At 36.6% G+C, this 15,505-nt stretch overlaps 1 protein-coding gene across 1 annotated transcript in view; it reads left to right on the plus strand.

Moving 5' to 3' along the window:
* Positions 1–15,505, plus strand: part of cemip (cell migration inducing hyaluronidase 1) — a 177,300-nt gene that overhangs the window by 80,999 nt on the left and 80,796 nt on the right. Inside the window, exons 3-8 of the mRNA XM_052130572.1 lie at positions 1,677–1,814; positions 2,152–2,290; positions 3,008–3,244; positions 3,598–3,777; positions 13,852–13,922; positions 14,048–14,143. Of these exons, the coding sequence (XP_051986532.1) occupies positions 1,677–1,814; positions 2,152–2,290; positions 3,008–3,244; positions 3,598–3,777; positions 13,852–13,922; positions 14,048–14,143 (861 nt within the window). The remainder of the gene's footprint in view (positions 1–1,676; positions 1,815–2,151; positions 2,291–3,007; positions 3,245–3,597; positions 3,778–13,851; positions 13,923–14,047; positions 14,144–15,505) is intronic.

Below are 15,505 nucleotides of genomic sequence, written 5' to 3' on the forward strand. Positions count from 1 at the left end.
TTGACTGTATTACATCATTTACAACCTAAATACACAGCTACAGCTATGAGCTACAGCTCATTTTTGGCGCCATTCTGTGGACATTTCACCTAGAACCCGAAGCTCAGTTGTACCCATATGTTCAGCAGCACTTCCAGCTTTGGCCTCTAGGGTTAGTGCTTCAATTTGACCACTTAAATTTCAACTCCTGTCATTGAATTCACAGTGCAATCAATCTGTGCTTGGAACAGCCTTCGCAACTAGAGAGCGCCTATGACACCTTAAAATGCTGCATACATTGCCAGCTCACTATGTTTTGGAATAGGCAACATTGCTGAAAACTCTTTGACCAAAAGATGTCTGCCTTTCAATACGATACAATTACAAACTGAACATTTCTCATTTCATTTGTGTGCACGTTGTTGTTTACTAACAGTAAGATAATATATTGTGATAATATGAATGTGTGCATTCGAGTGTGCTCCATTAAGAGAACCCTCCACCCTACAGTTAGCTGACCACCAAGTCAGCTGTTCACCCAAAGCAATTTTTCAAATAGCTGAAGTAAATTATGGTTTTAAACTTTATGATTGGTCTGATGTAGATCACTCCTCACAGTAACTCACTGTATCTTCTCAGACATCCTCACAAAATTTGATAGATTTATCATTTCTTAATTATAATTGAATGTAATTCTTTCATTAAAAGGAAAGCAAAATCATATTTGAGATCTATTACATATTGGAATTGTCTTCTAGTCAGCAATGAGATTAAACAGAGCAGAAAAGTATTTTTGCTTAATCCTCCAGCTTCTCACAATTTATTTTCCTGGAAAAAAAACAATAATCTCTAAAGTCTGCAATCAGAAGTCAGAGATGTCAATAGAATCTCAAACATTTCTCAAGAAATTCTCCCTAGAGCAAATTACCTGAGATATGCTATGCACTTATATTGCATAGCTTTATACTCTTACTGTATGTCAACAATTGTTTGTGTAATTTGTTTGAGGAAGTTTAGGAGAAACATCTGAGATGATGTTAATACATTTGAAAAAGTAAACATGAGGTACTGATTAAGTCGTCTGGCTATGAAAGAGCTATAAAACATTCTTTTGGGTTATTATTACTACTATTAATGTTGCTGCATTTTAATGCTGTGTCTCTTTTTGGAACACATAAGAAAATGCATTATTTCATTTACTCAGTGAAACCCCTCAGTGAACTTGCATTTCAAAGCCGAGATATGGAAATATTCTCTTCTGCATTGGATCTAGAGATGTCATAGCTGTGTACAAATCAAGCGTGTGGTCTCTCTGAGGTTTTTACACTATTAAAGTGAAGGATGAGACCCTTTCATAATGCAATGGCACATTAAAGTTTGCCTGCAGTCTGAAAAAAAATCTGCCTGTGGTTGAACTGTTGACTTCATTTTATCATTTTATCAGCAGACAAACTGTCTGGAGGGTTATCGTGGTGTAGCTTTAGATTTTGAATTAATTTATTTGTATCCGCTTTGGTACAAAGACAGTGAGCACGGAACTGCCAGAATAATACAGACCCCACTCAAACCCAATATGTCCTCTCCTGACCAAGGAGCTGGTCAAGGAAAGTTGTTGTAAACATTCTAGGTTTTCCAAATGTTCAAACACTCCTGCTTTTACTACTTAATTAATATTTAAATGTCTGTATGTGTTACAGTCTGTCCAGATAAGATACCTGGTTTACAACCCTGGACCCCTGGTCACAACGAGGCCCACAGAGTTACCATCGGTTATGGCCGGAATGTCATCCTTACCTCCTCTGCAACCGTCCATTCCATCGAGATTCACAGTGGAGGTATATTTTCCTAATAAGCCCTCTCAGACATCTCTGCAACATTGAACTGCCTCAAAGATAAATGTTCCCAATGATAAAGGCACAACTTAACACGGGCTGTGACCTGCTGAAATCAAAGGCCATCACAGTTATCAGTCATATCTGATATGAGCATAGAATATTCCAGAGCTTGGTGGGGAAAATTCCCTTCAAAATCCCTGCCAGTAAACACTTTCTTTTACATTCAGAACTAGAATCAGAGCTAGAATTAGACTTAGAAACAATTCTGTATGTTTATTGGTTTCAAATAACCAGAGGTGAGAGATGAGGTTTGGCTGGATTTTTCTGTGCTTTATAGGGAAGCTTGTGATAGCAGATACCAATCGACCCATTTTGCTGCGAGCTAAGCACATCCTCATCGGGAATAATGGCGAACTTCACATCGGCAGTCCAGATTGTCCTTACAAAGGCAACCTCACAATCTCTCTCTTTGGCAGGTATGTATAGAGATATTTATATAGAGAAAGGCAATGACAAATCCTAAGACTTGCTGAAATTCTCCAGCAGTCTTTATTTAAGGCACTCACACTAAAGCTCTGGTGGAGTGTTTAGCTCTGCTAATGGTGTTTTGAATAGGTGGAAAGCACAGGTCTAGTTTGAAATTCTCATTGGTCAATAGATGCATACTGAATGTCAATTTTGCACTTAGCATTTTTCTCTTTGTACATGAGGCAAAAGTTTGAATTTTCTAAACTTTTAGTCACATGATATAATCACTTTTTTGTGTGTATTTTTTCTGTATGGGCATTGCAGAAAAAGTTAAAGATTTCTCAGCTTTTGGTAGCATGGCTAAATATTACACTTTGGTTTTTCCTCTACATGCCTTGCAGCAAAAGCAGAATGTCACTTTGTGCTTCGCATTTTTTCGATACATACATGCAGCAAAAGTAAAAAATAAATTAAATTCTCGCATGATAGAGTTTTCTCAACTATTGGTTGAATGATGGAATGTCACTTTTGCATTTTGCATTTTTTCCTCTGCGTGCGTGCAGCAATTGGTCGCATGACAGAATGCAAACCCTTGAATTTTTTGTGAATGTTTTTGCCATTGAAATAAATTACTTGAAGTGTTGCAGGGACATAGCTTAAGTGCCCTAAACGCTGCAATCCTTTTAACTTGGTGTTTTAATCCATCTGAACGTTTTGGTACTCAGGTCTGATGACAGTGATGACCAGCACAGTTATTTTGGTCGAAAGTACATTGGTGTCGGAACCGGAGGAACTTTAGAGATCCATGGAAAACAGAAGCTGTCATGGACGTTCCTAAACAAAACACTCCATCCTGGACAAGGCATTGAGAACAGTTACCACTTTGAGAGGAGCTGGGGCAACAGAGGCATCATCATTCATGTCATCAACCCAAAAACTGGGGAGGTGCTACACTCTGATAGGTCAGTGCTTGGTTTTTAGCTCTTTAAGTTTGTTAAAATGAAATGGTTCTTACTTTACGTTACTTTAGTACATCATTTAAAATCCGCTGATGGTTTTAATATAGTTGGAATTAGAACATTAATTACAAATCGACTGTCAAAACAAAAGCCGTTTCCAATTTGGCATCTTTGCAGATGATCGATCTGAAACAATTTTTCATCACAGAAAAGGGTGTCTGTTATTGAATCACTGTCTTCAAAATAATCATTCATTCTCAGAACTTCAAAGTATGTTTGCTGGCTTCTGTAACTTTCCTGACTGGGCCAAGATTAATTTGTGTGACCCACTTTTATGTTTGTGTGTGTGTGTTCAGGTTTGACACATATAGGAGCAAGGATGAGAGCAGGCGACTGGCCCAGTATGTAGTCAGTGTGGAAAAAGGGCAGATCTTGGCTATGGTGGTTAATGATGAAGGATCCAACAACCTGGAGGATTTGGCTAAAAAGGCTCTCACTAAACTGGGCAGTCGGCACTTCCATCGACTTGGCTTTCGGTAATGTTACCCATTTCTAAGTGTTGGAAAAACTTGTCCATACCTGCTGATCCATGACCTGTTGTTCAGTGCTGACCTCAGTGCTGGCCAATGCTGAAATTCACCATTGGCCAGCACTGAGCAAGACATTTGGGACAATCTGGTCCTAGATGAGTGTTTACCTTACTTCATGTTGTTCCAAACCAGTGTGACTTTCTTTCAAACATGCATTACAAGTAGTTGTTAGGCATAATAGCAGCCTTAATCACCATTCACTTTCATTGTATGGGAAAACAAGATGCATTGAAAGTGAATGGTGACAATGGTGAAAATTCCCTAACATCCCTGAACAATGTTTTGTCAAGATAGAAAGTAATATGCAGTGGTGGAAAGTGTACTGATTTGTTTTTACTTAAGTAAAAGTACTACTTCTGAAGAAATATTTCACTTGTGTACAAGTAGAAGTACTGAGAAATATTATGACTCAAGTAAGAGTAAATAATTAGTTTGCCAAAAACTACTCTAGTAATTACATTATAAGTTACTTTATGAAAAATATATTATATATAGTAGATACACTTCCATTTTTAGAACACAAAGACATTTTTGTTCTTGAAAGAAACTGATGCTGTCTTTCACCAAGGATGCATTAAATTGATCAAAAATACTGCCAAATCATTAATAGCAAATTATTATTATGGAATTAAATAATTGTTTTGAGTGGCATATATTAAAGTTTTTCATTACCCAGGATGGCAAACATATACGTTGTCACCTCTTCCTTGCAAAAGCATTCTAAAATGTGAATTTGGTAGTCAAGACAATTATTAGAACAATTGGAAATGGTTGTGCTACTTTGCAGAAATCACAATACAGTGGAGGTTTTGAGTTCTTACAAGTTGCTCTACATTTGCAAGTCAAATTTTGGTTTTAAAATAGGCCAAAAAAAAAAAAACACATTTCTCCTGAAATTCTATTTTTGTAGTAAGATGAAGGCTAGTCCATGCTTTACTGTTTTGAAAAAAATAATCTCTAATGAGGATAGAGAGGGAAGTGGATGGCCAGATGCACAAAAAAATACAAGTAAATTACAGTCTCTAGTTTGCGAAACAGACTCCTCACTGGTCCTCTACTAGCAGCTTCTAAATACCAAAGACCTGCATTGCTGCAAGATGATTCTTGTACAAACAGAAAATTTTAAGAATACAACATTTGAATCCCAGGGTGTGCTAAGTGACTCCAGGCAGGTCTCCTAAGGAACCTAATTGGCCCGGTTGCTAGGGAGGGTAGAGTCACCTGGGTTAATCTCCTCTTGGTCGCTATAATGTGGTTTTGCTCTCTGTGGTGTGGTGAGTTGTGCATGGAATTGGGCATTCCAAATTGGGGAGAAAAAAAGAATACGACATTTTATTTAAATAGAAATAGCTATTTGTAACATGTCTCTAGATCATCTCTAAACTACAAAATGTGCATTGTGACTGAAATACATTCCTATTTCAGGTTTATTCTCATTCACGTATGTCCAAGTGTTTTGGCTATTAAGTTAACATACTGTACAACACTAATAAAATTCAATATCATAGAGGAAATGCATCCTCTATGATGTTGCCGCAATTATACAGATATGGAATGAGAATATTAAGCAAACTGTTATCAACTCCTACATGCCAACTGAAAAATTAAGACCAAAATAAACATTTCACACAGTGTTCAGTGAGAGATATGATTGATTCAAACACTAAAATGGTTGTTCTGTATATGTATTATTGTATTATAGTTGTAATAATAAAGTCTTAATTTACTTGGTTACTATGGTTATTTAAGATATTGAGATATTATTTTTAAGTAAATTGTAGCATTTGGTTACATTGGTTTGTGATTTCTCATACCTTCTTTATATAACATCCATCCCTTGCACACTTTTGGCCTCTACCGGGTGAGGTTTTCAGACAGATAAACAGGAAGACAGGGCAGGGAAGTACAGTACACCACCGTGAGCGAGAGTGTTTTCTCAAACACTCTTGAGGAACTCGCGAGGAACCGGATGGTGGAAAAAAATAATGTTCAGTGAAAATTCAATAGAAGATCGCAATGTATGTAATTGTAACTATATCAGATATTAATAAGAAAAAACATTTTGCCTCCATATTTTTAATTTCTGGGATATTTTTGTTAATTTCGGTGGCATTTTTGCTCCGAGTCCCCAATAATTTCAGACACTGTTGGCATTGTATCTTTCGAAGGTATTACAAAGTTTGTTTTAGACATATATTAGCAAGTAAACAATATGGTCTGCAAATGGTCTGCACATATATAGCGCCTTTTTAACCTTTTACGGTATTCAAAGCACTTTACACTGTAGCACCATTCACACACACACATTCATAGGTGATATGCAAGGCGCTAGCCTGCCATTGGGAGCAGCTTGGGGTTCAGTGTCTTGCCAAAGGACATTTCGGCATGTGGAATTGTGTAGGCCAGGATTCGAACCACCAACCCTGCAATTAGTGGCCGACCCGCTCTACCAACTGAGCCACAGCCACCCCATAAATCTAAGGCTCTGTGACAGGTGGTGGTGCAGGTCTCAGTTCCAGGCTGCAATATCCCTACATACATGTCAAACTACATCGTGTTAATTTCTGACACATTTAAAACATTGTCTACCTTAAAAACAAGTGAAGTTCAGACAGTTTCCTCATAATGAAATATGCAGAAAATCACAGTATTACAGTTCTTGTATTGTGACAGGGCAGAAAGTCTTGAAGAAGCTAGAGAAGAGGATACCGGTGGTTGATTATGCTGCTGTGCCCTGTGGTTCTCCGTTGTGCCGCGCAGATTTAGATTTAGCACTTATAACTTTCTCCTTCTCTAAAAATCTTAAACATTATGTTCGTTTGTTTTTTTACTTTGTAATTGTAGTGAGAAAAAAACTGTAACAAAGTTGAATACTTCATTTTTAATCAACTCAAGTAAAAGTACTATTATTTAGATTTAAAAAAGTTGAAAAATTTGAAATAATTTACTCATGTACAGTAATGTAGTTGTAATTCGTTACTTTCCACCTCTGGTCATATGGATTAGAACAATTTTAGGGTGATTTTTTTTAAATTTTTTTTGCTTTATGTGTGTACGGCCCTTGTGTATCTACTGTATCAGCTTGGCTGCATATACACTTCCATCTGAGATCAGTGCAACATATTGAAATGGTTTTTGCCAAGAAATTTGTAAAAGGAATTTAATATTAATGAAAATATGGCCACCCGCCGAGATCTAAGGCTCTGTGACAGGGGGTGGTGCAGGTCTCAGTTCTAGGCTGAAAACAGAAAGGTTCACATCGCAAGCAGTGCAGACGTTCCCAAGCAGGGGAGATTCACACAGGGTTACTGGGATCTTATCTTGGGAAACTGCAATTAATGTACGGGATGTGGCTTTGCAAGAAAGGTGCTTGCTGAATGAAGAAGAACCAGCTGAGATTTCCAGCTGAAAGAGACATTTCTCTTTCTTTCACTTCAGCCACAAAAAACATCGCTGGTTTTTATCAAGCGAAGTTTAACAGAATAAATTAACGTGTTTTGAGTATGTCTACTCTTAAATATGAAATCCTTAGGAGGGGTTTTTGAAGCTGTGTTTCCAGAACATACAGAAATGTGTCAAAAACAGAAACTGACTCGACAGCATCTAAATAAGTGGTCCCCAAACCCTGTTCCTGAAGTTCTACTGTAGAGTTTAGGTCCAATAAACTCTAAAGGCACCTACATACAAGAGAAAGCTCTCATGGAAAGTTTAGTTTAATTTTGAGGGCCTGGATAAAGCCAGGTCAGTTCAGCAAATTATGAGTGAAGGAATGTCTATGTCAGAGTGCATTGCAGAAATAGTTTATTTTTGGTTGCACGATGGAGCTTCACATTCGCACACCTTCCTCTGCATCGTTGTGATGCTCCATCACCATCAAAGGGCTCACAACATTCTCTTTGTGAAGGAACCTTTACAAAAATTGAGAGCTGATTCTCCTGAAACTTGCCACAAATTCACCACTCATTATTTTCACATGCAAATGAGCTTACTCGTCACTGCAAATGTTTGCCAGAGGTTTGCATATTAATTATCCATATTAATTAGTGGTCCACGGTTAGGACAATACTTTGACTCATGAAAAATAAGTTATTGTTCACATGAGTGAAGCTTGGCTGTGGTTAGGCCACTAATAGCAGCATAGTTGTTACAGATGACAACTTTGGAGTAATTAAAATGTTTAATGAACCACCAGGATACAAATCCAAAATTGGCCCAAAATGCAATTCCTGGGAAAGCCATTTGCCCATGTGGTCCAGGGAGAACTTTCAAACTCTCATATTTAAATGTTTTCACATAATGACTGATGTTTCCCACATACAAACAGAACCACACAACAATACAAAACAGCTCAGCTAATGTAGTAGAGAACATTTGAATAGGCAATAATTCTACATTTACATTCATATGTACCGTATATAGTGCTCTTACTGCAATCAGATTTACGAAAGCAATGAACATATTTTTGCCCTTGCCCTCTTCGATGGCATTTCGAAGAGAGAGATGGAGACAGAGAAAGAGACTGCACATGAGTGTGGCCCAAATATGATTTTGTGTGAACTGCAAAAATGTTATCTGAATACATTTTTATCTGATCTGGATATCTGGATATGTATCTTAATTTTTGCATTGTGGCTTCAGTATGAACAGTCAGGGTGGAAATGTGCCCTGTGTTATAACTTGACATTCATCATAATTGTGTGCATTACTTATATTTGGCAAAAACGTCTAGTCGCATAATGCAGAGATGTTAGACTTAATTAATATGGAGCTCCTTATATTATTCCTATAAAATTATAATTCTTTAATAATATAATGTATTAATATTTCTTTTAGGGCAGTCAATCGATTAAATTTTTTTATCAAATTAATTACATGGTGTCCCGATTAATTAATTGTGATTAATCGCACATACAAATATTTGCTGAGAAAGCCCTTCATATAACAATAATTCAATATATAATGATGAAATAATTATACATAGTTATCTTTAAATATTAAAACATATTATATATATATATATATATATATATATATATATATATATATATATATATATAATAAAAACATATTCAGATAATTGAAATGCATTACATTCTTGTAGCAGAAGAGATCATCATTGATAAGACAATACAAAAAGCGGCTTTAGAATACAATGTATTGTTTACTACCATATTATTGATCACAAGTCAATCATTGGAATACAGTTTACAACCAAATAAAACGTCTTTATAAAGCAAAGAAAAAACAGTTAAAATAGAGGTACGTACAAACGAACAAAATTTTCTCCAAAATACTACAGTGTGGACACATTCACAAAAAAGGTGAGGGGCAGATTCATCTACAGCATTACAGAAGGAGCAAAGTGGATCTATTTCAGAGAGCATGTTTCTTAAATAAAGATTGACTGGGTAAAAACGGTGTAACAGTTTAAAGGACACATCCTTAACCTCGTTGGTAATTAAATATTTGTGAGGTAAAGACCGTACGACCTGCGTCAGACATGCTTGTGTCGCGTTAAATATAGTTTAATACTCAATCTTTAAACAAATCTTGAGTAAATAAATATGAATTACATGGTGGGGTCAGTTGGCTTGTGGTGTAAATTACATAGACAGATATAAAAAATATACTATTAAATGATCATTTAAATAAATATATTTTAAATTAACAAATTAATTTATTACAATTAATTTTTATTTTATTTCTAGTTTTAAAATAAAGTAAATAATAATGTATAATTATGTTATAATTTGTAATATTTTTTATTATAATTTATACATTTAATAAAATAAAATAGTCCCAGGTTTGGGTGTTATATGCATGCAGGTCTGTTTAGGAGTGTCGCCTATACAGACCAGTGTGTAATATGGGCCACATTTTAAAATTCATGTGAAAAACTTAAACTCAAAATCAGATTTTTGCAGAATATCAAAATTGGATTCTTTGGTTTGCAATACATAGATCAAGATAAAGCTTTTTTCTTCCAAATATCTGCATCATCACATTCGTGGCGCCTCTTGAAGAAAATTGTCCTGATAATGTGTCAGTCAGTCTGGTTCTTTCTGAAGCGAGCAGGGGCTGATGGAAAACTCTTTTGTTGAAATTACCCAGGCCTCCCTCAGAATCGCAAGCCACCAATCACACCTTAAGTCAACATCATTTACAGCTGTGAAAGTCGTAATGTTTGTCTAGGAGAGATATCTTATTCACAGCTACTTCCTGTCTGCCTCATACTCTCTCTCTCTCTCTCTCTCTCTCTCTCTCTCTCACTCTCACTCTCACTCTTTCTTCTGAATTATTTGTCCCACATTTCTTACTGGGTCCAATATTAACACTTTCCAAATGCCAACTGTAATTCAAAATTAGCTTTGGCAAGTAAATAAAATAGAGAGTGAGGCTTGGTAAAATAGGTAAATTTTTAGAATTTGAAAACATAGCGCATGGTTTAAATTAGGGTGTCGATTTAATGTCTTATTAAAAAATGAAAGCTACATATTTTTAGTGATGGGAAGATCGGATCATTTTACTGACTTTAATCTTTGAGTCTCGTTCAGCAAAAAGAATGAATCTTTGTTCAAGTAATTTCATTCATTTGAGCAGAATTAAATTAAAATGTTACATTTTCAATAGTCAATAGATTGTAGTCCCAATAAGGTAAAACTGATAATGCAGCCAAGGCCAAAATATGAGAAACAGAAACTATTAGTTCACTTCTGGAATCTTCTTGTCTGAGTCGTTCGTTCTTTTGTCACGCAACAGCCATATGTGCATAGCGTATACAGCTGTCACGTGACAAAAGAATGAACGACTCAGACCAGAAGACTCGGGAGGTGAACTAATCATTTATTTTTCCTGTGTGAGCAATGCATAGCGTATACGGCTGTCACGTGACAAAAGAACGAACGACTCAGACCAAAAGAGTTAAAATGTGAACTAAGAATTTCTGTTCCCTGTCTATGTGGTTTTCACGTAACAAACAAATGGAGGTTTAAAAAAATCTACCTTGGACAGATTGAATTCAATTGCAAAATGGATTGCTTCGGATTTGATTAATTGTTTATTATTATAATAATTATTTTAAATGCATTATATATATACACTCACCTAAAGGATTATTAGGAACACCATACTAATACTGTGTTTGACCCCCTTTCGCCTTCAGAACTGCCTTAATTCTACGTGGCATTGATTCAACAAGGTGCTGAAAGCATTCTTTAGAAATGTTGGCCCATATTGATAGGACAGCATCTTGCAGTTGATGGAGATTTGTGGGATGCACATCCAGGGCACGAAGCTCCCGTTCCACCACATCCCAAAGATGCTCTATTGGGTTGAGATCTGGTGACTGTGGGAGCCATTTTAGTACAGTGAACTCATTGTCATGTTCAAGAAACCAATTTGAAATGATTCGAGCTTTGTGACATGGTGCATTATCCTGCTGGAAGTAGCCATCAGAGGATGGGTGCATGGTGGCCATAAAGGGATGGACAAGGTCAGAAACAATGCTCAGGTAGGCCGTGGCTTTTAAACGATGCCCAATTGGCACTAAGGGGCCTAAAGTGTGCCAAGAAAACATCCCCCACACCATTACACCACCACCACCAGCCTGCACAGTGGTAACAAGGCATGATGGATCCATGTTCTCATTCTGTTTACGCCAAATTCTGACTCTACCATCTGAATGTCTCAACAGAAATCGAGACTCATCAAACCAGGCAACATTTTTCCAGTCTTCAACTGTCCAATTTTGGTGAGCTCTTGCAAATTGTAGCCTCTTTTTCCTATTTGTAGTGGAAATGAGTGGTACCCGGTGGGGTCTTCTGCTGTTGTAGCCCATCGGCCTCAAGGTTGTGCATGTTGTGGCTTCACAAATGCTTTGCTGCATACCTCGGTTGTAACGAGTGGTTATTTCAGGCAAAGTTGCTCTTCTATCAGCTTGAATCAGTCAGCCCATTCTCCTCTGACCTCTAGCATCAACAAGGCATTTTCGCCCACAGGACTGCCACATACTGGATGTTTTTCCCTTTTCACACCATTCTTTGTAAACCCTAGAAATGGTTGTGCGTGAAAATCCCAGTAACTGAGCAGATTGTGAAATACTCAGACCGGCCCGTCTGGCACCAACAACCATGCCACGCTCAAAATTGCTTAAATCACCTTTCTTTCCCATTCTGACATTCAGTTTGGAGTTCAGGAGATTGTCTTGACCAGGACCACACCCCTAAATGCATTGAAGCAACTGCCATGTGATTGGTTGATTAGATAATTGCATTAATGAGAAATTGAACAGGTGTTCCTAATAATCCTTTAGGTGAGTGTATATATATATATATATTGCTTTAAATTAGGAGTATAACAGTTCAGTTTTCTCATGATTTGGCTTTAACATTTCAAACATTTCATATATTAAATGATTTTTATTTGGGGGCCTTTCTCTGAAAATGTTGATAAGCATTTCATTTGATTAATTTATCTGCAAATAAAATTATATTATTGTAAAATAATATATTATTGTACAAATTATTGTAAATAATTTGATTTAAAAAACATTGATTGACAGTCCTAATTTAAATCCCAATGCAAGGATGAGAATCTGAATCTCAATAACGTAAATGGCATCAATCAATCACATATTCAAACAGTCTATTAAACAAATGATCATTGACTTTTATACACCCTTGAACAACTTGACCTTAGTGGGAATGCCATTGACATGGAAAAACTCAAAATAAGAGTGAATACATTAGTTTTTTTTAGGCCTGCGAAAAAACTAAACCAAACAAACATGTAATTTAATACAATCTTAACTGACATGGATATTGATAAAAACAGCACTGAAATATTTCAGTTAAATAGATTTTGGTCTTGTGTAGAGTAAAACTTGTTTGCAAGCCATAAAGAAATCAGTCTTTAAGACAGTTGTTCTTTTTAGTCATTTCAGTCTAAATAATTCATTAGTGAATCTGTCAAAGTGAATCATTATCCAGTTATCTAGAAAACGACTAGATATGACATGGAAATGCATTGGTCAGAAAGTACGGAACCACAAAAACGTTTTGTTCATTGTTGTGACTCCAGAACTCCATGTGGAACCAAAATATGAGCTCTTCTGCTACTTTCTTGCAGGGGCCAGATTATCCAGAGGAAAACTTGACAGGGTTTTCCCATATTTATCCTGGCAAACACTTTCATTGTATCTGAAACGTTAACATGAAAAAGAAAATTAAACATCATTAGTAATACAAAGCATTTATTTCCATTGAAATATTCAACTGACATTTTTTAAGGTTTGGCCATAAATTCCTTCAAAAGATCTGGCTAAAGAACAAACGTGACCTCATACTTTCAAATAACAAATTGGTTTTGAAGAACTTTACTTTGAAAATAAAAAAAAACATATTCATTAAGTCCAGATTTGACTGCACCCAGCAGCTAAGCAATTTGCATAAACACAGAACAAGACGTGATTAAATAGGCTCACCTAAAAGTTGCTGGATTCATGTTTCGGAGAGCAGTGCAATTGAACTGTTTAACCTTAAACACGCATGCTCCAGTGTGGAACTGGACTATGGTCGCTTATGATGGCCGCTGATGCGGTTGCACGCGCAGCTGAGTGTTGTTAAACTCACCGCTGAATTTTGCGATGCGTGTGCACGGATGTTTCATACTGCGACGCAATTTTTTCTAAATCATTTGGAGGCCCGATAAACGTGATCGGCGGGCCAGATTTGTGCAGTTGACTATCCCTGTTCTATAGCTTATGATGGAATGATCAGTGATTTTTGCTAAACATACAGTATTTAAATGCAATCTAAATAATGCCTTTGTCAAAAAAAAAAAAAAAAAAAAAACAGGACATGCATACTGCATGTATATTGCCACTGATATGTATATGCTTATGGTCAGTAAATAGGCTACTCTCAAATCACAGAATTCTGCAAGTGTCACTAAAAGTGCATTTTGGACCCTGCTCACATACTCTAAGCGTTTGTGTGTGTGTGTGTGTGTGTTTATCTTTAGGCATCCGTGGAGTTTTATTACAGTGAAGGGCGATGCCTCGTCTGCGGTCGAGGATCACGCTATCTATCAGGGTGAGACTCTTCTGCCCACTTATTTGCTCTGCAATGAAAACAAACACTGCGAAAGGAAATATCTGAGAGCTGACCCGCTTCTCTTCTGATGTTGAGCTTTTCTGTGTGTCTGTATGCGTGTTCAGGAACCAAGGCTTCTTCTGAGGCAAGGAGCTCACGGGTGTTCCAGTCAGGTTATGGAGAGCATTTTACCGTCACAACAATCAGTCAGTGGGTACAAGGTACAAACACACCTTACCATGTCTACAAAACATGCCAATGACCAAGCCCACACACAATCTGCAGAACACATATTTCTTTATAAAATGTTCTGTTCAAAATCTTTATTGCCAGCTGGAAGCTTTATTAAAGGAATATTCCGGGTTCAATAGTTAAGGTCAATCGACAGCATTTGTGGCGTAATATTGATTACCACAGAAATTAGACTCTTCCCTCCTTTTCTTATAAAAAGGCAAAAATTGAGGTTACAGTGAGAAACTTACAATGGAAGTGAAATGTGAAGCTTAAAATTTTATAAAAGCACTTATATTCCTTCTGTTAAAACTCATGTTTTATTTGAGCTGCAAAGTTGTTTATATGGTCATTTTTACAGTTATTTTAGGGTTTATAGTTTGTTGACAACTTCGTCATGGCAATGAAGTTGTAAAATTGACTATAACTTTACACAGAAACGGTTAGTAAGTGATTTTCTTATCCTTAAATCATGTTTGCACTCATATCCTTTGCATTGTGGCTATACTTTTTAAACGGTGAGTATCATAACATTCAAAAATGTGTCCCCATTCACTTCCATTGTACAGTAAGTACCTCACTGTAACCCAGATTTTTTCTTTTTTTAAAGAAAAGGAGGAGCAAGTAAAACGTATTTTTGTGGTAATTAATATTATCCCACAAATGTTGTCAATTGAGCTTAACATCTATTGAACCCAGAATATTCCTTTAAGTGAGGCAAAATATATCACGTCACCTGGTTAAGACTCAGGGTTAGGATTCATGTAAATGATGTTGAAGGTGCAAATACACAAAATAAGGAACTGAAATCAATCATGAAGCAGGTTTGCCTGTAGGATGTGTAAATGGAGCTAATCAGGATGCAAAGTGCATGTGACACTCTACATTTGGTTCATCTCCACTTCCCATTTCTTCACTTTATTCCTTGCATCCCACAATCCTTGGCACTGTTAACTAATGTCTGCATGGCATCTGTCTGTCCACCACCGGGTCCCAGCAGCTCAATTACCAGCCCAACACTTCCACCTGTATATCCTCAACCAGTGTCTCACTTTCACAATCTATCTAAACTTCCCCATTCAGATGCTGCCATCTGGTTATTCATCACTAAAGTGATAATTTAGTTAACAAGAGTGCAAGATCTTATTATAGGCAGAGAATTAACTAATTTAGATGTACAATTAAAGTCTTGCAGTATGATTACGGTGCACAGATGGAGAAAGGCATAATGTATTCTGGAAAACCAGAAACATAATGGGCATTTATAAAGTTTGAAATGTTGTGGCTTTCAGTCCATGTCTGTTTGCTTTGAGGCCATCTGCTAGCGTACTCCTTAAAGTTGACAAAACTTA

The sequence above is a fragment of the Xyrauchen texanus genome, chromosome 1, assembly GCF_025860055.1.
Source record: "Xyrauchen texanus isolate HMW12.3.18 chromosome 1, RBS_HiC_50CHRs, whole genome shotgun sequence".
NCBI classification, from domain to species: Eukaryota; Metazoa; Chordata; class Actinopteri; order Cypriniformes; family Catostomidae; genus Xyrauchen; species Xyrauchen texanus.